At 35.2% G+C, this 25,020-nt stretch overlaps 1 protein-coding gene across 2 annotated transcripts in view; it reads right to left on the bottom strand.

The window, feature by feature from the left end:
- ANO3 (anoctamin 3) overlaps window positions 1-25,020 on the bottom strand; it is an 86,719-nt gene that overhangs the window by 38,340 nt on the left and 23,359 nt on the right. For both annotated transcript variants that reach the window (XM_058025538.1, XM_058025537.1), the window contains exons 4-7: window positions 21,407-21,543; window positions 9,993-10,145; window positions 8,205-8,305; window positions 4,529-4,573 (exon numbers count right to left, since the gene is read on the bottom strand). In XM_058025538.1, the coding sequence (XP_057881521.1) occupies window positions 4,529-4,573; window positions 8,205-8,305; window positions 9,993-10,145; window positions 21,407-21,543 (436 nt within the window). The remainder of the gene's footprint in view (window positions 1-4,528; window positions 4,574-8,204; window positions 8,306-9,992; window positions 10,146-21,406; window positions 21,544-25,020) is intronic.

Below are 25,020 nucleotides of genomic sequence, written 5' to 3'. Positions count from 1 at the left end.
TTCCTCCAGATTCTTAAAAATGGATACTACAAAATACAAACAGAACATCAATGCTGTATCTTCAATTAAATTACATACTGGCAACATAAATGGTTTTTCTCTCTAACGGCACATTGCCCAAATGATGTCTCAGGACATCATTCATACATGTGTAAATCCAGTCAAGTGCAGTTAATTTTTTAAGTGAGCAAATTCAATTTTGCCCTCCTTGCTGACCTATATCTTTTCATATTCAATTGCAATGCAACATGGTTATTTAAGGAATAGATCTCAAAATAAATGTGCTATATCATGACACAATAAGCACATCAGAGATTCAGAAAAAGCCTAAATTTGAGGAAAAACATTCCCCAAATAGTATTCTTTTCGGTGGAATTCAGGTTCTACTCAATGAATATGTATGCATGATATATAAAGCATATATATTTTACATCCACAAGAAGTGTAAAGCTAAGCAACAAATTCTTTTCTTTGAGGTGAATACTTCATTGCCTGTGCTAAGAAGCAGCATAGACTCCTAGTATAGACTAATAAGTGATGATGTGGTAAATTGTTCTCATGCAACAAAGTAACCCTTATGAAAATGTACTTCTTATTATCAACAAAAACAGAAAACCCCTATTTCACACAGTATCAGATAGAAATTTCAGCCAAATGTAAGAGAAGGATTTTACAGTTACATTTAAAATTCTCAAAATTTTCTTCTTGCTATATATTGCAAGATATTGGTGCACACTGTGTTGTAGCTGATACTGCACTTGAGGGACACCACTTGTGTTCAACACCAACCACTGTAAGCCAAAGAACATAATATGTTCATGATATTGGAACACAGAACACAGTACAGAGGCTGGTGGATTCCTTAAGTGTCTCCTTAATAATACCTTAGTGAGTTGATTATCTTTATTAGTTCCAGCAGAAGCTCTCTTAGTACAGTTTATATAAACACAGTTTCCCCTTTATTCTCTTGAACCCTTTTTTCTGTTGTACACTTGCTGACTTCTTAGTCGAAATCCAGAATTTTTTTTTAATAAGGAAAATACGCAGATGCATCAGGAAGAAAAGAAAAACAATGCATCTAGTTTCAGATTTTTTCATTATGAAAGTGCTTTAAAATTGGTTATGGGAGAAATCTTGATCACTTCTCACATACAAAAATCTAAAAAAAAGTTGATAAATATTATGTTAAAAAAGACAGCTCTTGTTTAAAATTCATGACTGCTTCTTTTAACATGAAAAGCAGCATTGGAATAAATTATTGCTAGTGTCCCCATTACAGTTGCAGTTTCTCTTTTGAGAAAATTGTAATGCCTTTAGTATTAGATAGCATAGGTAGATAGCATAGAATATTGCAACTGAGAAATGTATAAAGATGATACAAGAGAGCCATTTTTAGGTCATTTTACTGTTGAAGAAGAAACTGAGTTTTCATGGAGCTTGCCTTTAAACACAAAATTTTTGCCTAAATCATAGGACTAAGTATTAGCACTTTTACTCAGAGTGGCTTTCTAGGTTTAAAGCAGCACTTTAAACAGATTCCTGACTTAATCTGTTCAATGTAGCCTATTTAGCTACAGTAAAAGCAGAGAGAACTGCTCTGGGGAAGTCAGTAGCTCAGGCAAGGAGATAAAAAATGTCCCAGTGGAATGGTGCTGCAATGTTATGGGATACTGCTTCATGTATGCTTTTACCGAAACCACTCCAGCTGGTGCTACAGGAACACCTCAAACCAAGGAACAGCACTCTTGAAATGCATGTGCATTTCATTCTTAGCTATACAATTTAATATTTTATGAAGACACTTGTAATTTCAGCTTTTCTCAACTCCCATTCTCAGTTTTACGCATCTGATTTATTTGGTTGGTTAGTCTTTTTTTGCAGAAAAGCTCACCCAAAAATCCTTGCAGATTATGTTTACTCAACAGACTACAATGCAAAGGAACACAGTATATGGATGATTTTAGCATTATCTGATCAAACTCATGGAATGAGATACCAGAATTAAGCAGCTTCACCAATCATGTTAGGCAGCTTTGACAGCAACAATCACCGAGCAGTTTGCTTGATGTTTGTGTCTCTTGAGACTGGCCACAAGTGCCAGCTACGTCCCACCAAGTTACCTGGGCTCAGTGCGTTTCCATGTAATAGGAAACACGTCAGTGTTGACAGATTCAACATACAGACACAATCATCACTAAAAAAAGAAAATTATCATACCTTTGTTTACTGGAATGATATCAACAATTTCACTTCAGTGTGCAGACTGAAACCCCAAAGATTTTAAGTCCTTTTGCAAAGCAAACTAACTGCAGGTCAGGCTCTGAACAAAGTCATTTTTGGTTCTCTATTTTTAGAAGTAATAAGTGATTTTAACATTTCAGTGGGTAGAGTGCAGCTGCATAAAAGACAACTACATTTTCATTTTCTTTTCCTTAATGCCATCCTTTACCAGCATGAAATCAGCAGGTCCAATGTGGCAATTACAAGACAGTCTTACTAGATTATTCAGTCTTCAATCTGAGAGCTCAGACAATTTTTGATACCAACCCTATTTATAGGTATATTTCTTTCTTTTGAGAAGAGCAAGGCTTTCCAAATATTGTTCATAATGAATATGACAGATTTATTTCTATAGTGTGATTCAATGGACAGAAAACAAGCTTCTTAGAATTAAATACAATGTTAAGGGCTTTTTAAAGGTGTGTAAATAAACAGACCACATAGATACCACATAAAAGAAATTAAGTATTACATTTTTCTTGTCCTTTCATTAATGCACCTAATAATCTTTTGCAGATCTTTTAAAGAACATTTATAGATACATATCTACCTATCATATAACCGTGTCAATAAAGTTAAAGAAGTGTACAGGCTACAGCAGGTCTAATATACTAGAATTATACTAGAATACTTTGTAGTCTTAAATCATAGAAACTTTATAAGCTTAATATTTTGGTATACAAGAATTTTAATATACTTCATTTAGCTCATATAAACTCTATTTAACATAGAAATTTTAACAAGAGATTAAATAAACTACAGGGAAGCAGTAAAATTTGAAAAGTTGCAAGATGCAAGGTAACAATGACAGTTGTAGAAGTATGCATGTGATGTGTATGTCAGCAATTTTAGAGTCAGCTTTCAACTTTAAATATAGCTTCTTTCTATATTTCTTTTGTTTCACACAATTCCTATGTGCACTGAATTTTATAAGGTGCCAGAAAATATACACATAAAAATATTTATACCCAAATTCTCACAAAGTAAATCACAAGTAAAAGCGTTTATCTCAATACAAAATCAATCTGGCATGGAAATTACTCATTACTCAATTCACAGGTACTGTGCAATTTCAGTTGCATCTTTCAGATATTTGTCCTTCTAAATAAGGAAAACAAAATTTATGTAATATCCAGGACCCACCAGATGGATTATAGACAAAACAAGACAATTTTGAAGTAAAGCTTGTTGATTCTGCCTTTTATTGCAAGCATTTCACTTAGACTTTTCATAATGCATGCTAAAATGGAGCAAACATGCGAACTGGGAAGAGGACAAAACACAGTTGTAAATCTATGTTATAAATTGGTTTACTTCAACATATGTTATCAGCTCATATGTTTAAAGTTTTCTCACTTTACCATTCAACATTCTGCTGTTGTTAGCTGATCGTCTTGGAAATTGTTATCATGAGACTCCCTAAATTGCTCCAGAGAAATGAGAGCTCTTTACCATCTAAAGTGACAATAGGAGAACCTAAAGTGATCTCAAGATCCATCCCAAGAAAACCTATGATGGGGAACTCTTTCAGGAGAATTCCCTCATGTGAAATACTGTCAGGTATCTTTTCTGCTGGGGATTAGGATTCACAAGACATAATTATGTCTGACTAAAGGGATAGGGAGTAACTACAGCTCAGTGACCCCCATTCTCATTTCCTAGCACTCCCAGGCTCCTTTCCCCTGCCCCTACAGGCTCTTGTACCCTTCTTCTGGCTGACAAAAACACCACAAGTAGCACCAGCTAGCTAAAAGTGAGTTTTGCAAGTTACTCTCTCAGCTAGCAAACAAAAATTCAAAGCAGCCTTCACCATGCGGCATTAATTTGTTCCTGATCACGACGACAGGAGAAAAAGTATGTTTGCATATCTAAGGACGTAGCTGACTGCTAGAATCTGAGGCACACACTCAAAAGCATCCTTCATGCTAAAGAGGTATGCCTTGGTGTCAGCAGATATAAGGGCAGAGGTAGATGCAGTATTAAATCCTTACTGCAAAGATAAGGTCTCTTTTTTGTTTGTTTCCCTAGCATAAACATTTTTACATTTCTAAAATGACAACTGGCAAAGCTTTAAAGAACTGCACCTTGTTGCAGATGAATATTTTAGCACTTTGAGCTGACATATTTTGAGTTTTCAGAAAAATAATCTAATTTTCCAAGTGTCACGGATAAATTTACAACTGCGAATGGGTTTTCTTTAGCAGGGTCACTATCTGACAAAATTAGAAGCTACACATCACCCACCAACCTGCCCATGGTTTTGCTCCTCCAGTCAGTGTAATAACATTTTTTCCTGAAAGAACAGCAAAAAATCAGCTGAGATTAATCAAGTAGGACATAGTTGAAAGGGACATACATGTTACAAAAGAATGCTATACATTTTAAAACATGCATTTTCATAGACAAAAACATGAAAAAACTTTAAAAAGGCAAGTGAAATAGAATAAGTCATTACAATAACATAGTTTCACATTTTTCAAGTTTGTTCCAAAATAACAGATTTGTAGCTACTGACAAAAACGATAACTGATCAATAAGCCACTTAATAGTTCTTTTCTCCCCACCCTTCGCCAATTAGAGAAACAAGACCAGAAATTCCCAGTAGAGTCTTCTCAGAACAGTTATTTTGAAACCAAATGGAGACATATTTGCTACATGGTTTATATTTCCCACACCTAGCTTCAGGCTTTTTGTTTGGCCTCCTCCTTTAATTTCATGTCACATTTCAACCACAAAAAGAGCCTTGATATTGCAGATTCCTCAGGAGTTAGGAAGATCTGCAACTGCACACCTGGGCAGCACATGAGATTCATAAAATTACATTACTTACATTGAAGATCCATTGAAATTAATACCTTAAAAGGAGGGTGAAAGGCTCCTTGCCTGGAAAATATGTGGTCACTGAAAATTATGTATCTACCAATCTGCAGACTGTTGGCAGCCTGACACTTGGTACTGCTAGGCAGCATTGTAAATGAAGCAATGAAAGGTATTAAAGGGTTTTCAGACTTTTTTTTAACAAAACCCTTAATTATCCTTAGCTGTTTTGCCCAGATGGAGTTCAGCTGTTACAAATAACTTATTAACTACAAACAATAATAATTATGAGTTGCAAGACACTTGTAGACAAAATTAAAGCTTTGCCTCAATTCTAGAAACAGATATAGTTTTATTTCTACTGACAGACCATATGCTTAAAAATACCCATGACAGTTAAAAAATCATAACTCAGTCATGACCTAGCTTTGATGCTTACACAAACCCTGTTTGAAACCATGTACATATGCTTCCAAATAAAGCAGCATGACAAAGTCAGCCATATATACAAGACAGTAATGATCACTACACACTGTCTATTGAAATTTCAGAAAAATTTCATTCTGCAATTGACACAATGAGATTCCATCTATATTACATATATGATACATATTATATATCTGTCAACACATTTTGGTATAATACCATGCTAAAACAGTTCTGGGGTGTAGGTGAATCTCAAATGTATTTTTACTTTTCAGAAACAGAGAGAAGTAACCTGTGTGATAATAATTCTGTTGATCCTGGATTGAGCAAAATGAAACTAAAAAGTTTGAATTGAATTCTTCATGTGTTCAATATTCATATATGATATTGACATATGGCATATTTTAGTGACCATAACTAAAAGTCAAAATTTTGCAAGACTGTGCAAGAACAAACAGGTATACTGCATTAAAGTATTGCAGGGAAGGTTATCTGTCATCTTTAACTTTGTACTAGAACCAGTCAGAAAACACTGATGAAACAGATAAATGAGAAATAATTTGCTTTTTAGAATTACAGAATATCTCAAGTAAGAAGGGATGCATAAAGATCATCAAGTCCAACTCTCTTTTCCCCTTAGGCTTACTTAAATCTATCTAAGGATGACCTAAAACTTTTTGGGAGGAAGATGCTCTAGTTCACTGAGTAATCACTAATTGTGGGAGAATTGCAGCATTTGAGGTTCCTTTGTCCATTGAATGGTTACCTCAGAAAAACAATACACACCATCCAGGTAGGAATCATTTCATTTAAAAAAGCAAGTTCAACACCTCAAACACAATTGTTCTTAACAGAATATGTAATTAAATTATAAAATGTGCGGTCACAGGATGTTGTTACAGGAGTGCAGGTTTATATTTCTGCATCCATGAAAAAGCCATCTGGGCAGATATGAACAAAGATGAAGAACTGTGTCTCAGCAAGTTTCTAAAGCACAGCCTTCTACAGAGAAGGAAGGTATCATGAAAAAATGCTCATCTCCTGTAGGGGACACTTTGGAAAGGCTGCTGGCAAAGCAGGGCAGACCATTCCTCTATTCTGCTACATCCAGCTTGTGTTTGCAACAGAATTGTGTCGAGTTTTCTGTTTGAAAAGGTAAAGAAATTCAAGAAATATACTAAAATAGTCACACAAGCTCTAGACTGCAATTTCATTTAAATACCTATTAAAATCTTTTTAAAGATAACAAAAATGTTGACCAATTTACTATTTCTCACAGTTCTATTATGGAGGTAGAGGTGGAAAAATATCTTCCCAAATGTATGTATTTCATTGTACAGCAAAACTACCAAAAAGGTGAAATTGGAAAATTTAGTATTTCATCTACTTTTGGTTTACTGAAATTAATTGGATAAAAAGAAGCCAAAGCAACAGAGACCCTTTGGGGGAAACACTAAGAGAATATATTTATACGGCATTAATAATATAACAAACAAACATGATTTAGAATGTCTTCCAAATAAATCAGGATTGCAAAAGCCAGCCTTTTATGTCCTGAGAGCACTATAGATCTATGAAGTAACTAAAATTATGAAGAATTCAAACCCATTGCTAAAACACAATTTTGTGAAGTAATGTATCAAAAGGAGGAAGAAATAATTTTTAATTGCAATTTTGATTATTTATGTCTGTATGCCCATATATAAACACTTCTATACTTAATATACTGGCAAGTATTTTTTGAACTAGATAAACTCAAATAGCACTATAATAATATTTTTAAACATATGGAAGATGACTATTACTAAAACATTTTTTATGGAAAGGCCTTTGAAGGCTTAATGGGATGATGTGAAAATTCACTACAGAACTGGGTATGTGGAGCAAGATTTGAGCAACGATGATTCACAATCACTGTTTCTGTCTTAGGACCAATGCAGGAGACCACAGTGCCATAGTATAAAAGACTGAGCATTTGGCAAGGGCGTTTTCCATGGCTCACACAACTTCGGCACCTGGTTACCACTTGAACTCATGCACACAATATGCTCTTCTCCAAGAGCATTATTAATCAATTTGAAAAGGCACATTTTCTCCTTTAAAGACTTAAGTATTGTTGCAGAAAATATTAACCTGTCCCACAAATTAATAGCAAATATTAATTTGTTAATACGATAGAACTTGTTTTACATTCAGACAAGGAAGTCAGTTCAGGCCATTATTCTGCCTAAAGAAAGTTACTGGACCTCAGTTTACTCAAATTGTGACAATATGTGTTATAGTGGAGACATGGAAGACACTTTCTGTCATTTCACCTGCCTTTCAATAAGACTCCAGAAAAACCCTAAAATCATGGAGGACACTCAAGCTCAGATGGAGAATATCTGAAACTCTGCCAAGAACATCCAAAACAATGTGTGAACTACTGTTGTCTAAAAGATATATGCTCAATCTGATGTAAAAGGCAAGTTTGAAAACAAGTAACACATAGTATTGTGTAAAAATGAGGAAAGAACAGAACTTCTTATTTGTTTCTCCTCTCTCCCTATCCCATCACTAAAATAAATATGAGCACTCCTGGCTACAGAGCAGTAAAGACTGCACTTTTAGACTTGAGTAAGTGACGAACTTTCAATATTAAGCACTAAATCATAGATTTCTTAAAATATTTTCCACAATACCTGAAAGGCATCCTGATGTTCATTCTTTCTGCATACTTGCACAATGTCTCCCATGGACAGTGAATTTTAACAAACATGATATCACTGTTGGTAACAGCTGGCTGCAAAGAGCAGTAACATGCAAATACGTATTAATAATTTAAACCTACAGCAATCACCCTTCCAGAAGCATTCTACCGGGTCAAATTCTGATTTTAGGCCTGAATTGGGCATGCAACTCTGAAAATAAATGCTCTTCTAGACAAAGGAAAATCGGTAACCTTTCTCGCTTACAGGCTCTGTAGTATGTGTAGACAAGTGGGACAAAAGGCATCTGTAGGGAAAGATCTGTGGTCATGAACTTAAGTAAAGACTTTATGCAGCACCTTTTTACATGGAATCAATTTAACATGGAATTAATTTTAAATCTCAAAAAAATCACCTTAGATAACTAGATCGAAGACCATTCTGTGTCTCCCATTAAAGAAAAAGTGTGGTCAGTGCTAGAGGCATGAGAACAGATGAGAGAAGGCTCCAGGTTGCGAAAATGGTAACTCAAGGGAATGGTTGAGCAATTGAGTTATCTGCTGGCAATTTTTAAATGTGTATGAACTGGGATATTTAATTTACAATGTGTACTCTACACAAATGTTTTTCATCATTAATTTATTTATACGTAAAAAATTAGTTTCAGCCTTATAGATTTCTATATTCACCTTCTCTTGTGAACACTTCAGTTCCCCACACTCTTCCCAGATGTATTTGCTTGGTTTCTATAATTCTTGGTTTCTAGTAATTCTATAACTAGATATTTTTATAGTTGAGTTGTGTCCGATTAAAGCCTCCAAAAGCCTGACTTTGTAAGGTTTGGTAAGTAAAGGTAAAAGAAAATGCAGTTAAACTTAAAATGTTGCCAATTTTACCTACCCGTTCCATAAATCATATCACAGTTCCATAGTACTACCTCAAATATTTTACTTTCTTGAAAGTTGTGGATAAAATACAATGCTTGCGGAAAACAAAATAATTCAGAACTTATAAAACCATTTGTTTCCGAATGTCAGAAATTCTGAACTGACAAAAGCTCTATATATTAAAACTGGAACAAAATCAGCTATTTTTATTACCATACTGTAAAAATTCTTAAAAGTCTTAAAACCAAATTTTAGTCAGGCTAGCTATTTATGAATATTTAACATGCTATATTGTGAGCTATATCTTGCAAGCTCACTGCTTAAACCCAGAACACATATTACAATTCTACTGAGATGAAAAATCAAGACAAAAGACACATGAACAATAGGAGCTTACATCAGAATAGAGTAAATATATACCTGTTCTGCAGGTCATTCATGAGACAGCAAAAATGCAAGGCAATGTTTCCCTGGCTCCATTTTCTTTCATTTTTTATTAATACTACTATTACTAGCCACAGATTAACCAGAATAGTGACAACCTTAACCCCTTGAGAAACAGTGAGACATTTAACATCAGGCATTCTGCTGAAAGACATAGAGGATATGTATTAAAGCAACAACATGGGTTACTGAAGCTGCTTCTGTTCTGCAAGCATGAGAAGCTGGAACTTTTCCCCCTGTACTGCATGACACTTCTGTGTACAAGCATGTATCTCCAAATCATTTTAAAATACACACTATCAAACTATTCTTATTAGTTTAATACAGTTAAGCAGATGATGAGAACTGCCTGGAAAGGCTTGTAATTTTGTCTGGAATCTTTTATCAGTTCAGTAAAGTAGGATGGTATAATAAAGGGCTTTTTTTATGCCACATAAGCTACAGGACTCACCTCCCGTTCTAACATAAGCCCTTCTGCTCTCAAATTCTTCTCAAATGTGCTTCTTTTCTCTACCTGTGGGCTTGATTTCTTGTAGACCAAGATGTAATCAATGCGCTTTTTGCCATCTTTGAAGAAGAGTCCTGATGATGCCATGGCATCACTCTAGCAAACATAAAAGAAACATACTCTAAATATGGCATCTATAAAGATGAAGAGCTCCATTGTGAATTGTATATAACATAGCACTTCCTAAACCATGGAAACAGCCACATATCTAAAGGATGATGAATATGCAAGAAGTTCAGAAGAACAAAAAAGTGATATGCATCAGTTCCTCAGGATTTCAAATTAATTACAACAAAACAAAATAAAATAGCTTTGCAGAGCCCATATTCCAGTTATTTCAGTTGAGCAAAAACCTTAAAATTCTTGAGTGGTGCGTATTGATATGAACTTTTGTTTATCCCTACTTTCAATTGGAAATTAAAAAGAAAAAATGAAGAAGTCAATTAAAGCAATTTTCTCAGCTTTATACCTGTGCAAATTTTATAAAACAAACATACCTATATTTTCTCCAAGGCAGAAATAAAGCTAAAAAATTTAAAAAGAATGCTATTGATCGGAATGTTTGCACGGACAGTCTAGTTGAAGTGCTTTTTCAATGCCATGTTAGCCATGTTTCAATCTTGACTAGTTCCTTCCCACCATGCTTGCAAACATATCAAGGTCAGGAATTACCTGACCTTGATATGGAAAACCCTGCTTTACATGCTGCTGCGGAGCTATTTTTGCATTCTGTGATTTGCATGCTTCAGAACAGAGACCAAACCAACTGGTGACAGACTACAGAATGATAGAATTATTAGGTTAGGATGGACCTCCAAAATCATTGAGTCAAACCAAACACCACCTTGTGACGACTAAATCACAGAACAAGGTGCCTCATCCAGTCATGTCTTGAACACCTCCACAGATGGTTACCCTGCCACCTCCCAGGGCAGCCTCTTCCAATGCTTAACCATCCGTGCAGTGAAAAAATTGCTCTTGATGTCCCATCTGAGTGTCTCCTTGTACAATTTAAGGCCATTTCCTCTTGTCCTGTTGACTGGTAGAAGAGGTTGATCTCCATCTTGCTACAATCTCATTTCAGGTAGCTTTAGAGAGGATGACTCCTCCGAAGCTTCTCTTGTGACTGAACAACTCCTGTATCCCCACCTTATGAGGCATGCCACTCCTCTTACAAGGAGTGCCTCGTAAGCCTTAGTCTCTCTGGACCCTCACCAGCTCCACTGCCTATCTCTGGACAGTGGAATTAATTAATTAATTAACTCCAGCACCTCAATGTCTCTCTTGCAATGAGGGGCCCAGAACTGGATGCAATACTCAATGTGTGCCCTCACCCATGCAGAGAGCAGAGGGACAACTACAGCCCTGCTCTATTTCTGATACAGGCCAGGTGCCATTGGCCTTCTTGGCCAACTGGGCACACATATTCAGTCAGCTGCTGAGCAGCACCCCCAGGTCCTGAAAACTTTAAAATCTGAAAAGGAAAACTGAGAAACTATCATCATCCTCTGGAGAATGCAGCACTTATTTAGACATGAACCATCCAGAAGAATGTTGGTTTCAAGAAGTATGCATTACACCCATCATAAATGGGTCCAAATGTTTATGAATGCTGCATCTTCTGAACAATGGGATGATGCTGGTCCTAGGAATTAATCGTATTTGGATTATTTGGATATGAAATTTACAATAGTCAGTTATACCCCACAGGGACATTCTCTATTCAAAACTAGAACCATGTATCAGTGCATGATATCAGCATTATATATATTGGATACCAGCTCACTTGTTTCTATGTGAAATGTTTTTCTTATGCCCACATCTCTCACTGCCAGCTTTCTACACATTTAGTGCTTCTGAGAACTCCTCAGTCTGCAAAACCTAAAGCATTCTAACAAGATTCTTTCTCTGTCTTTGCTTTTTTAACTCCCAAAATAAAAAACAACAACAGTCTGTCTCAGACAATCTACCGTTACAAAGGAGTGCACCAGAGAACATTATTTAAGTACATTAAGCTTCAATTTAAGCTCTAAGATCATTGAGTCCAACCATTAACCCAACACTACACCATGTCCCCAAGGGTCACATCACACACCTTTTAAGTACCTCCAGGGATGGTGATTCCACTTCCCTGTGCAACCTTGTTCCAATGCTTGACCACCCTTCCAATGAAGAAATTTGCCCTAACAGCAGATCTAAACACATCCTGATTTAACTTGAGGATGTTTTATCTTGTCCTGTCACTTGTTATTGAAAGAGACTGAGTCCCACATGGCTAAACCTCCTTTCAGGTACTTCTAGAGAGCAGTAACACCCAGCATGAGCTTCCTTTTCTCCAGACTAATACTTCCAGCTGCCTCAACCACTCCATGTAAGACTAGCACCCTGGATCCCTCTTGGAACACACTCCAACACCTCAATATCTTTCTTCATATTTAGATAAATAATATCTGAAGTCCAAATTAAGGTTGCAAAGAGTGTCAACCAAGACTGTTAGTGTTAGAGAATATAGGGTCTGCCACCCCTTCTAAGAATTCTGAATGGGAATGGTAGTAAAACCATTATTTTTTATAATGTTATAGATTTAATGATCTAAATCCATAAGACCCAGAGGTTTGAGGGTGAGGTAGTAGACTGAAGGTTCAAAAGTGCAAGTTTGAATATGCAAGTTTTTAAAACACAAACTTTTTCAGGTTCAAGACATGAACAATGACTCTCCTCTTGAACACTGAAGGATTCCTGCATAAGTATTTTACAAAACCAGACCAGGACTGCTTTTACAGTTCATGAAGCAGGCACAATAAGATACAAAAAACCTGGCCAAAACTCCCCCAAAGGGGACATCTGGAACTTCTCCAAAACACTTTCTGCTCATGCAATTTCCGTACAGACATGCTGCAAATTACACCCACCTTTTGTAATACATTTCTACTGCCTTTCTTTAGGTTATTATTTCTAGTCTTTCTTTCCTCATTTCCAAAACATCTGATTTTCTTCAGTCTTAGAAAAACATGCTTTGTTTCTCAGATTAATGACAGTATTCAAATATGACCTCGTATTCATTAACATCAAATAGAATTATTTGGGGTCAATGTTAAAGACATAATGAGCAGTGAAGACAGTAGAAAGAAATCTTCTATCCCAGTTTAAACCAGACCACTTTCAGAGAACACCCCCACAGGGGGTTTAGAAGTGCAATAGTGAAGCCACTTGCCACATTCATGCAGTGAACCTGGCCTACATAACACTGATTTCATGACTGATTCACTTTAATGCTACTGGCACCATTAGTTTCACTTTTGTCCTATTCAAAAAAAACCAATGTTGACCACCTATATTAGCAGTAATATAAAAATTACTGCTAATATAAAAATTAAGTAATTTTTAAAAATACTGCTAAAAATATAAAAATGAAGTAATTAAGTACTAGTAAAAGAATTTATATGCTTGATTTGTATGGATGATTTAGTTGGGTCTTTTCAGTTGATCTGAAGGAGTTCCATAACACAAAAGGGCAACAGGCAGCAGTAATTTCAATTAAACATCTAAGTCAGAGTATATTATCTATACCTAGCAGAAGGAATCAGCTGTTAGTGCAGTGGGCATTCAAGCACAGATCATTTATTATTTATCTGCTGGTTTAGACCAATACATTAATTCATTCTTTCACCTTTTTAAAGAGAGAAAAAGATCAGAAAAGGAGAAAAGCATCAGAAGAAATATTTTGTGCAAAGACCTTACTCTCTAAGATTTCCTGTTTCACCTGAAAAATGAGTATAAAAGGACTAATCAAAATTCCTTCATCCTCTCCATCACCTTACTCCTCCAGATTTTCTGAAACAGTATCCATCTGTTAAGCTTTCTTACATTTACACACATATGAAAACTCATTTGTTTGGAAAAACTCCTTTTAGAGTATTGCAATATAGTTCAGATAGTAAACTCAACAATTTAACCTACCCTTGTTCTTTCAAAGTCTTTAAATAGAAGAACTTCAACTGTGAGGCTGTGAGGCACCACTTGACTCAAGCTTGTCCATTATGCAGAATCATAATACACTGGCTTGCATCAGAGGCTTTGATACCATAGATGCTGCAGTTTCTTGGTTTTATTATGTATCAAGATTTTTGATTGCTTCATAGTTTGTGGTTAGTATAACAAATCACATGACAAGCTGCTTTGAAGTCTGAAAGTGTAAAATTCAAAATACTGCCACTATCATTCAACTGAAGTTTACACAAGGCAAAACACATCAATCAATTTAGCCTAGAAAAAGGAGTTTTGGCTCAATCAAAAAGAAAAAAAAGGTGGAAGCACAATGCAAATATTTAGCAAAGCTATAAAATAAAAAGTTTGTATTTTCATTCAAATGTATAAAAAGAACTTCCTTGGAGGGACATCCCTCCAACATGGAGGGATTTCTCAATAAACTATTTTTCAGATTCTAATTAATTAGAAATGCCCTTTTTACAAAGTGGGAACATCTGCTTTACTGGATCTTTCTCTCCCCAGTTAATTTAAGTAGCACATTTCACAGTAATTGTAACTATTTCAACTTCATTTGTCTCACTGCTGCTCTGATCTGTAAATTAAACTTTTATCATTTTTTCACCCCAAACACAGAAATAAATATTTCTAAAGAGGGAGTTGAAACCATTCTCAAAACAGGAGCAAATTTTAGATTCATACAGTCACTGTATCCTAATTTAGTGGTATATTTTCTTTGTTTTCCACCTTATACAGGTAAAAAGTTTAAGATAGTGAATAATATACTCTACTTAGGTGAACTCAGATGTTAATGAGAACCACACATAGGTACAACATACATGTTGTAGCCATTTGTTTCACGTTCAGTCCACCACTGACAACTCTCCCCAAAAATAACATAACAGCAAGGCTTAAGGTCTGACAAAATAGGTGTTTACATTTTAATGGATTTTAAGAAAATTCCCATTCACTTGTTCAAGCATTTGCAGCTTGAACTGTGCAACAGCAAAATACAAGTACATTCAAACCACTATGAAAGGCTCTAATTTGTTTATACATTAAAGGTACTAGGATAGAGCATGTAACTAAGAAATGTAATTAATTACTTCCCTCTACCACCTGCTCAGAGTTCAGCCAGTGTCAGCTCTGATTTCTATGTATTCAGTAACTTTCTACAACATAATCCAGCAGCCCTCAAACCCATATAATCTTTAAAACCCACAAGATCTCTCATAAGGATGTCCACAGCTCATTTCTGGGAGAACTGCTTGCTATTCCTTGTTCTGAATTCAGGACAAATTTGTTTTTTTGCAAAAAGCACAAAAAAAAAGATGTGTTATACATTCATATGGTATCTTAGAGCCCAAAAAGGCGAGTATGGATTATCATATATGTACATATATTTATGTGTATTAGTGTGTATATATGTATATACATACACTCTCAAACACACAGATATGTATACATGCATATTCACTATTGCTGTCTACACTTGTAAGGAAAATCAGCTAGGAACACAGTAAGAAGAGCAGAAAGACACTTAAAATGCAAAACCACACTGGTTTCTAGAGGGATGTCAAGGAAAAGCAGTTTTCTGTACTTCTTGATGCTTTTAAGAAAACTTTCAGAGATAACAATGGATTAATTCAGGGTTTTAATATAATGAAGTAAGAAAAAGCAGCCATGGAAACAATTTGAAGAACTAGGGCTGGAATTCTGACAGAGGTCAAGTCTGATCTGTTAACTTCTTCAGCATGGCAACTACCTGAAACTGAAACATCTACATGAACAGTTTTTCTGTTCTATCTCTGAGAAGAATGGTTCTCTGTAATAAAAGAAAACTTTCTTCCAATATAATATATTGATGATCTTGATCTTCATATGATGCTAATATGTTGGAAGATTAATGGAAGATTAATGAAAAACATCCCATTTGTTTAGGTTACTAATTCTCCCAAACTCTGTTACCATGATCTTGGCATTAACATCTTCAGTAATACTCACACCAAAGGATGCCACCATTTAAGTGGTGAGTGTCCACATCCACAGCTTATGGTTCATATTACACCTTAAGTATTTTCTGGAAATAAACACATCTGTGATTCTAACTACAGTGGATATTCCCATGAACAAAAGTAGGATACCTAAATAATGCTTGCTTTATTTCAGGATGTTTAAAAATCAAAGCTGGGACTTCAATAAGTTTTAGACTTCTTAAGTTACTTGGAATTAGCTGTGAAGTGTTTTTAAATAGTACAAGACTCATTTTTTACATTCTAAAAACATACTCTGATTAAGAATAATCTAAGGCATGCTTTATGTGAAATTTTCAAAGCACACATCTAAATTAGACTTCATCATTTTGTGTTTGTAGGAATGGATAAACCATAAACAGATTTACTAGAATCATCCTTTCAATTACTTAGTTTCAAAAACAGATTGATGATTTCAAATGTATATTGTTTTAGCGTTCTTCTTGTGCAAATAACCTAGGAAAGAAAATAGGGGACATATTTGCATATGCAAAGACATCCAAACTACCTTGGGCATCAAAGACAACATGACAGGCTTCCATAATTACCCACACTATTGCATTTCTGTGAGATTACACTGCTGGGCCGAACAAAGCTTTTTTCTGTGGAGACAAAGACTTCCAGAAATATCTGACCTTCCTAATTAAACTGCATTTTAACTTTTTAGGATTTACTAATTTAGCAATTACTTCAGCTTCCTCACAGACGATTTTTTTTTCCATTTATAGTCTACTCAGACTTGTAGAGTAAGCATGAAAAATGCATTTGTATATATTATGAAAAACATATCTGACTTCAGGAAAGGAGTGGGTTAGGTGATATGCAAAATTTTTAAAGGAAGTCTTTTAAATATTACCATATGAGGGAGCAGCAATGGAGGATGTTTGGAGACAGGAGGAGGCTTTTTTATATTAAACCTCTTCTAATTTGCTCTTGAGGTCTAATAGGGATGTCTTAAGAAGCATACTAACATAACCACTGAAAATTCTTCTTTACATATTTCTTTTCAAACATTTTTGTCTATAAGTTGAAATGACTTGCCACTTACCCCTAATTTCCTGAAATATTTTCTGAGCTTTTTTGGCTTTTTTTCTTTAATAAAACCTCACAGGAAATGAGAGCCAAGCACTAAAAGCACAAGCATGAAGTCAACTTTTGTTGCACTTTACCACATCCTTCCATTGTGGGATAAGGATTTTATCTGTTATCATTGCTTTTAGGCTTTACTCACTTCCGTGTTATTAGACTGCACTTTTAGACTACCAAAAAAAGGCAGTAAATTGGGCCATTGTATAGGTAGCATTTCTTCATAGTTCCTGAATCCAAGAGATAATAATGCAAACCTTGTTCCAAAAATTATTTCTTTACCTTCCCAGACAGCAAAATGCATTACCTAGATAAAATATTTACAGGATCAAAGAGAGTAACAGTGATCTAGTGAATGAAAGGAAATGGAAGAGCAATTTCTCAAATATTCCTATCTTGCTACTATACATGCAATAGCAATAGGTAAAGAATTAGCTGCTACTGATTTTGCCACTTCTCTAGGAAAACATTGCCTTCCACTCAAGATAAAGTCTGTTTTAGCCTGCTTCCCTTTCCTAAGGAAACTAGAGCATTTCAAGTATCAGCCTTTCACCCAGGGACCTTCTCATTTTCTACATTTCCCTTGCAAAGCAGATACTACTCGTTTTTGCTCAATAGACACTTGTTGGCCTCATTTTTCCTTGTGAGACCCCTTGGCAGAACCACATACATAAAGTGGTACTTTCTGTGCAATTTCAAGAGCAGCTGGTGATGAGAAGCTGGCAGAGATGGATAATGATGACAGCTTTTTCATGGGTCTGAGCGACTCACAATTTTTCAGTATGAAATCTGTGGATTCTGAAATACACCAACCCACACTATAGGAAACTATCAGTTATAAATCATAATCATGCAAACAAGAACAGTAGATGAATACACTGGCATCTGGTTGCTCTAAGAAAATTCTCTGATTTTTCAAAGCTTTAAAATGTAATAACAAGAATCAGATTTATGGAGGTATGACGCATGTAAGCTGAAAACTAAACAATTCCTGAAAAAAAAAAAAAAGTGTATTGGGTTTCATCATGTCAGCAAGACACATTCACTACTGCTGAAGTATCCAGCCAAGTTATTGCTGAGAAAGATAATGGCACCAAGTAGTAATTGCAGACAAATTTTTTTGCAATTTTCCCCATAATCTCTCAAGAATACAACAACTCTTCTAAAACAAGCAAAAATTTTAGAAACATTTAGAAGTAGAGAAGAAGAATATGTTTTTATCCTTGTACTCCTGGTCAATGCAGTGTTTCACATTCTCATTATCTGGTCAGACTGAGGAGACCTTTTTATTGTGGCAGATCAGTTTACACTTCAAATATGTGAGAGTACTTACCAGCTGTAAAGCTGTACTGCAGTATTCTATGTTTTCAGCAGTCTCAGAAAGAATTAGAAGCCTTCTTTTGCTAGTTTTATATCAATTTGGGGAAGAAATTTCCCTAAGGCTTTTTAAACTAATTGCCACAAAGACTCCTATAATAATCCAAAGGCAAAACTTTTTTCTAAGACTAAATTCCTTTCTAAGACTAATCTAAATTCCCCTTGCCTTTTTCCTGTGGAAGCAGGCAAAGATGAAGGGAAGGAGAATCCTGGTTGCTTTAGGTGTGGCGTTTTGCTGGGATAGAGTTCATTTACTTCACAGTAACTGGTACAGGGCTGTGTTTTAAATTTTGCATTTAACCCAGCTAGGGTTAAACCAAACCACCTCATTTGCAGAAACAGTCCTTCTAAATGAAGAAGGAAGTTTCCAGAGTGGTTGTTGTGATAAAAGAAATTGTCAAAGTTAAAAGCCAGAGGCACTGTGAGAAGACTGTTTTTGAACTCTGAACTAGTTTGCTCAGTAGTTTGGTACATACAAAGACTGTAATATAAAAAGTGTATTTTTGTTTAAACTTAATACAAATATAAAGCTCCTCTTTAAACTTTGAAAGAAAGTTAGCTTACTGGCTGATTATGAACTTCATAACCATCCTGAATGCAGGGCTTGGAAAAAATGCAACTAGTAATTATTTTCTATTTCACATGGAAATAGAAAAAAAAGTATTTTGCTTTAGTGCAGTGAAATCGCTGTTACTAGACAGACAGTACAGCATCTGTTACTAGATTGTTTTGGCAGCAGCCTTACCTATTATTAAAACTATTTAATGCTCAGTAACAGGATCTAAATTCTACAGACTCCACATTGCTTTTCTGCCTTTTCAGCCACAATTGACATAAAAGGCTTTGTCTGTTTAATCAACAAAATCAAACAAGAACATCTATTATTATTTGTCTTTGTTCAGCCACTTTTGCAGAAACAGACAAAGAAAATCTTTGGATACAAGAAGTTCTCATTGCAACAGTTTAGATTAAAATGTAACCAGAAAAGGTTACATATATGACATATGGATTTAATATATAATCTCTGAAGTTTCATTTTCATGTCACAGATTCCCAGTCTGTAAATACAATTTCCTGTAAGCCTATTTAAAACTTATTACATAGCTACTATTATAGAAGATCTTTCTAAAAGCATGCTATGAAATGAAGCCTCAGAGGACACATCTACCTGTGTTCCAGAATACTGCAGTAATGATGATGAGTGTTACAAGCATTAGAGCTGTTGTAGGACTTGAAAAAAATGAATTCAATGCCAAAACCACAAAGTGCCATAGGTACCATCCATGAAACAACTCTGGAATGGTCTCCTGAAGAGAACAGCACATGTGCTGTGAATACAGCAGAGAAGCTTACAGTAATTCAAGCATTACTAGAGATTTGTAATACAGGATTACTGATGTTACAGTAAAAAAAACCCTGTGCTGCAGAATTCACTATTTCCACAGTGTGATGAAGAAATTATTCAGAACTTCTTGAGGTTAAGTCATTTGTCATATATATGCAAGCAGTTAGGCTTAATGGAAAGGAGAATTAAGGGTCTCCTACTTGAAAGTATGACTAAAAAAATATACATTTTGTGAACAGAAAATCCATCATAATTCTTTGACATTATAGTGGATTAAGTGCTGGAGAAAATGCATTGTGATGAATAGTATAATTATGCAATTACTAAGCAAGATAGCATGCCAGATTTATCTGATGAGATGGCTTTTCCAGTGCTTGAAAACTCAACTGCCTTCCAGTTGAGGTTTCTGACAACACTCCTACACTCACCTACACATAAGTGAGTTTTATCTCTCTTTTAATGGGTCTAGATATCATTTTGATGCTGCTTAGAAGAAGGATCTTATACTCTGTCTAGATCACACTTGACTGACCATACTTTTTCTACACTCTCAGAATTTCTGAGACCTTCCAGACAACATGAATTCCACTCCATGTTCAGAATCCTATATCCTAAATTCTGTGCAATATAAATTTATTGAAAGAAGGCTACTACCTCTTAGATGAGTCAATAAAACACATAAGAATCTTTGATTTTATGTAATTTTGCTTGATTTTAGTACAGAGAATTCCATTCACTGATTCTGTCACTCAAACTATAATATTGTTACTAACACCTTCCAAAATCATCAGGATGAATAAAATACTCTAACACTGTCTTCTTAATGTTAGCAAGCAAGGCAAAATTCCAGCCTCCAAATAAAAATTTGTAGAAAACTTTTTTAACCTGTTTATACATTTTTAGCAAACAAAGAAATTTGTGTTCATTAGTTCTAAATTGCATCATTCTTTTTCATTAATATTCTATCGTCAATTGCTTATTTAGTTCTCTTGGAACATCCTAATTAGCCCATATTTTTAATATCTCTTTCCTCCAGCTCACCTACTTAGTCTCTTCTTTATGTTCTGGTTTCTGCAAAATGACCTTGTGATCCAAAAATTCTGCACTCCTTGTATCCAATTTCAACAATACATCTTCCTTCTCCCAGCCTTTCTTCATTGAAGCATATCAAGTTCAGTTTAACAAAAATAATTTCAGTTTAACAAAACTAATTTCAGTAATTTTATGCAGTTGTGTTCCCATAATAGCAGCTCATGACAATTTTGCTAAATGCTAACTAAAAGTGATTTAAGACTTAACACACTGCTTATGATTAATTTAAAAAATAATTAAAAGTTATTTAAAACCATTACCTAAAATTATTTTACAAGTTTCATCATTTTCAACAATTTGGGAGCCACCTAAATTTCTTACCATGAGACCCCTATTTACTTAGGCTGCAACATATGTTGCTTTAGAAATCGCATTTTAAAAATATTTAAGCACATTCTGACAGCTGATACGATTTAATAGAATTTTGTGTCCATTACCTTTAAAGAAGATTTAGTTCGAGGTTCTGTTTTCTGCCTGGTGAGCTTATTTTGAATAAGCAATGACTGATCTGTACGAGCATCATAATTCCCATGTTCTGAATCATCTGTGTATGTATCTTTTTCCTTGCCTACATCTGAAGGAAAATCAGAAGAAAACAATGGGCTCATTTTAGATTATAATGGATAGAAACAAACAGCATTATTACAGCCACAGTTGAATATTCATTTTATGTGTACACATTTTAACAATGCACTTATTTTCCTGTTAAAGCTTTATACGTGAAATGTTACAATGTTCATCTTAAATTGGATGTAACTGCTATTTTTAGTAGAAGGCCAAGAGAAATGTTTTTTTTATTAGCCTTCAAATAAAAAAGTCCATAATGTCCTTTACAGTAGTTCTAAAAAACAAAGTAATATGAATATTCAACTGCTTGAGTCACAGTTGTTGAGGCTCAGGATGTTTCACCAAACAGGCAGCACAGCCTGCAGACCAGAGGAACATCTCATGTTTTAAATCTAAACAAACAACTGAAATGCCAGTTCCCTACACACATGCAGATATTCCATTTGAAAATTTGCAGTCAGATATTGCAGTAAGTGCCTCAGAACACATTTTAATAGGTGTACCTTGTTCAAGGATGGTGATAGGAGGTAGGAGATCTTCATGGAGAAAACGTTCGCTTTCTCACTGGATTTGGTTTTAATTGCTCAGCTGAAGATTTTACGAAAACTTAGCTGAGTACCATAACAGAGCTGCAGGAAACTGAGTACCTCCCTCAGAGATCACCCATATTGTTCATCAAAAATCATGACAATTCTTGCCCTACACACCCAGAAGAAGTAAAATGAAGGTCAATGCCTGTGCAGTGCTGGACTGTAAAGTTTTAATCCATGTTAGGAAATGGCTAGATTTGAAAAAATATATTAAAGATTAAAAAGACGGAATAATAATTGCCACACAAATTTATCTTGGCCAAATCGGAAAAAGAAACATATTCAGACAAAAAATTTACCCACAAATCCTAAGTTGCCATCTCAGCTTTCACATCAACATGGGAAAAGTCAGGTGGACTAGGAACAGCATTTAGCTCAGTATTTTGAAACCCTAAATAGAAGCCAAGAAAAAAGTCATGGTTGCTGTGGGAACCACGATCTTGAATTTCATGGATTTTAAATTCATAAATGTTCATCTGAAACATTTAAGTATTTTTCATTAAGTTGTTCAGTTAAATTCTCTACACTAAGTACTATAGAAATTAAGAAAAACAACCACAATTATCTCACGCACCCTAAACATTTCACACATTAAAATATTTAAAACCAGAACATTTACTGAGCGCTATTTTTTCCTCAATTTAGTTACTACATAATGATTATACAAAATGTACCCTTGATAATTTCTAACACTGATATTAACCATGGTAAATCTGTGATGGGATTTTTTAATGTACAAACCAGCTCATTTTTATTGTCAATGTGCCTCATTCAGGAGTTTTGTTTATTTTAAACAATGATGTAATTATAAACATATAATTTATGTTTATATTATATATTATTATATATATATATTATATTGTTTATATATACTACTTACTCTCTGCTCAGCAAAAATGAATGTAGTTAAAAGAAGGCTTCAGGTAGGAAACAGTACTTAGCAACTCTGCATATTTGACTTATGCCTAGGTTTGAGCTCTTAGTTTTAGGAGCCAGTAAAATGAAGAGGCAGGCCTATGAAACCTAAACTAGGTCATTTAAGCTGAAAGAAAGACTATACTTATATTAAAAAGTCTATTTCAATGAGGGAAGTTTTAGAGGATTAGACATTATGAGTACACCTAGTACTAAAAAACAAAAAACATTTGCAAAACTTTTGCAACTTTTTAAATTTAAGTAATTTGAAGTTATGAATAAGTTCTCCCTCTGTGCTCAATGCACTTCACCTGCTAAACATTTTTATGCTTTCAAGGACACCTATTTCAAATTGCAGCATCTCCCTTCTATAAAAAAAATCTTTCACCTAGAGACGTCTGCTATTTTGCCTGAAATGTAGTCAAAATTTGTTTTAGCAAAACAAAAACCCCAAACAGCCTTTAAAATTAAGTGAATTTATAAAGAAATGTTTTCTAAAATTCAAAGATACTTCCTATTCTATCTTTCAGCAGTTGATGACTTATTTTATACATAAAAGTACTCTCCCACAATGTAATGCTATGAATACAGTAAAAAGGGGAATATTATTTAGCTCTGAACAAGCCCCTTGAGGCTGAAAGCTGCTGGTCCCTGCTCCACCATGGACCTCTACAGGCTCCAGGGGCACAGCCTGCCTCACCATGGTTTTCACTAGGGGCTGCAAGAGAATCTCTGTTCCAGTTGAAGTTGCTCTCGTGTATTTTTTTCTCCCTTCTCAAATCTGTTACTCCAAAGGCACTTCCACAGCCACTGATGAGTTCAGCCTTACCAAGCAGCAGGCCTGCCTTGGAGCTGCTGCCATTGGCTCCATCAGACACAGGTGAAGCTTCCAGCAGCTTCTCAGAGAAGCCAGCCCTGAAGCTGCACTGCTCACACAGACCCACCACAGCTTCTCAGCGACAAGAGTCTCACTGACGCAAACACAACCTGCATGACCCTTGACATGACCTCTCTGTGTGAGTTTCCAGAGTACCAACTAACAGCAGAAAGATTTTAACATCCATCTTTTTACCAAGTCTTACATCTCAAAGACCATGTTCAGGGGCTGTTCTCACAAGCAGAGGCTCACCCCAGGGCAGCAGAAGCAGGGCTGGGCTGGGCTCGGGAGCAGCCAATTGCCTCCTGAGCAGCCACCCCAGCCCTGTCCTTTACCTGCCCAACTCCTGCGCTATCTCCCCCCATCAGAGAGAAATTCTGGGACAAGACAAGTGCAAACACATGCTCTCCTCCCCTGAGGCTTGGCCATTTCTTTGGTTTTCCCAAGTACTCAGTTGCTAATGTATCCTAGCAACTTATGGGAAAAAATTCTATAAGTCAATTTTATAAGTAAAAAGGAGCAAAAGGAAAGAAACTTAAACCCCCACCAATCACAAAAACTAATAACGCTTCCTGACACATAATTTGGCAACACTTAACACATGACAGTAAGATTTGCCCTATAAGGTCACTTATATGATAAAACATTGAAGACAATTTCATTTCTGGAAATCCTTTACACAGTAATGCAGAAGCATTTAGTTTAGAAATAGATAACTAAGTTCACATTTTGAATCTTTTTGGGTCCTTGGCTACCTTTCTTACTATCATACTTTTCTGAAGGGCCAAAACTGCATTTCAATTTTATGACAGGACATAAAAAGCAGTTCTGATTTCTCTGTATCCTGCAATCCAGCGATATATTTTATATACACCCAGTAGTGTCTGGTAGCAAATGTTTTTCAATTGAAAAGTGGCATAGTTATTGAAAGAAAAATTAATATAAATATTTCTAAATAGTTTCTGTTTCATGAACTTTGATACAACAACTCTACTCAATGCTTTGAGCCTTTACACATTTGAGGATAGGCTTTGCAAAGCTTTAGTAAGAAAGAGATTATTGGTCAAGTAAATAATCCCCTTTTGTCCTAATTTAAATCCTA

This window comes from Melospiza georgiana, chromosome 6 (genome assembly GCF_028018845.1).
Source record: "Melospiza georgiana isolate bMelGeo1 chromosome 6, bMelGeo1.pri, whole genome shotgun sequence".
In the NCBI taxonomy this organism is placed as follows: Eukaryota; Metazoa; Chordata; class Aves; order Passeriformes; family Passerellidae; genus Melospiza; species Melospiza georgiana.
The sequence above is the reverse complement of the archived record's forward strand: the minus strand, read 5'-3'. Positions and strand labels throughout refer to the sequence as shown.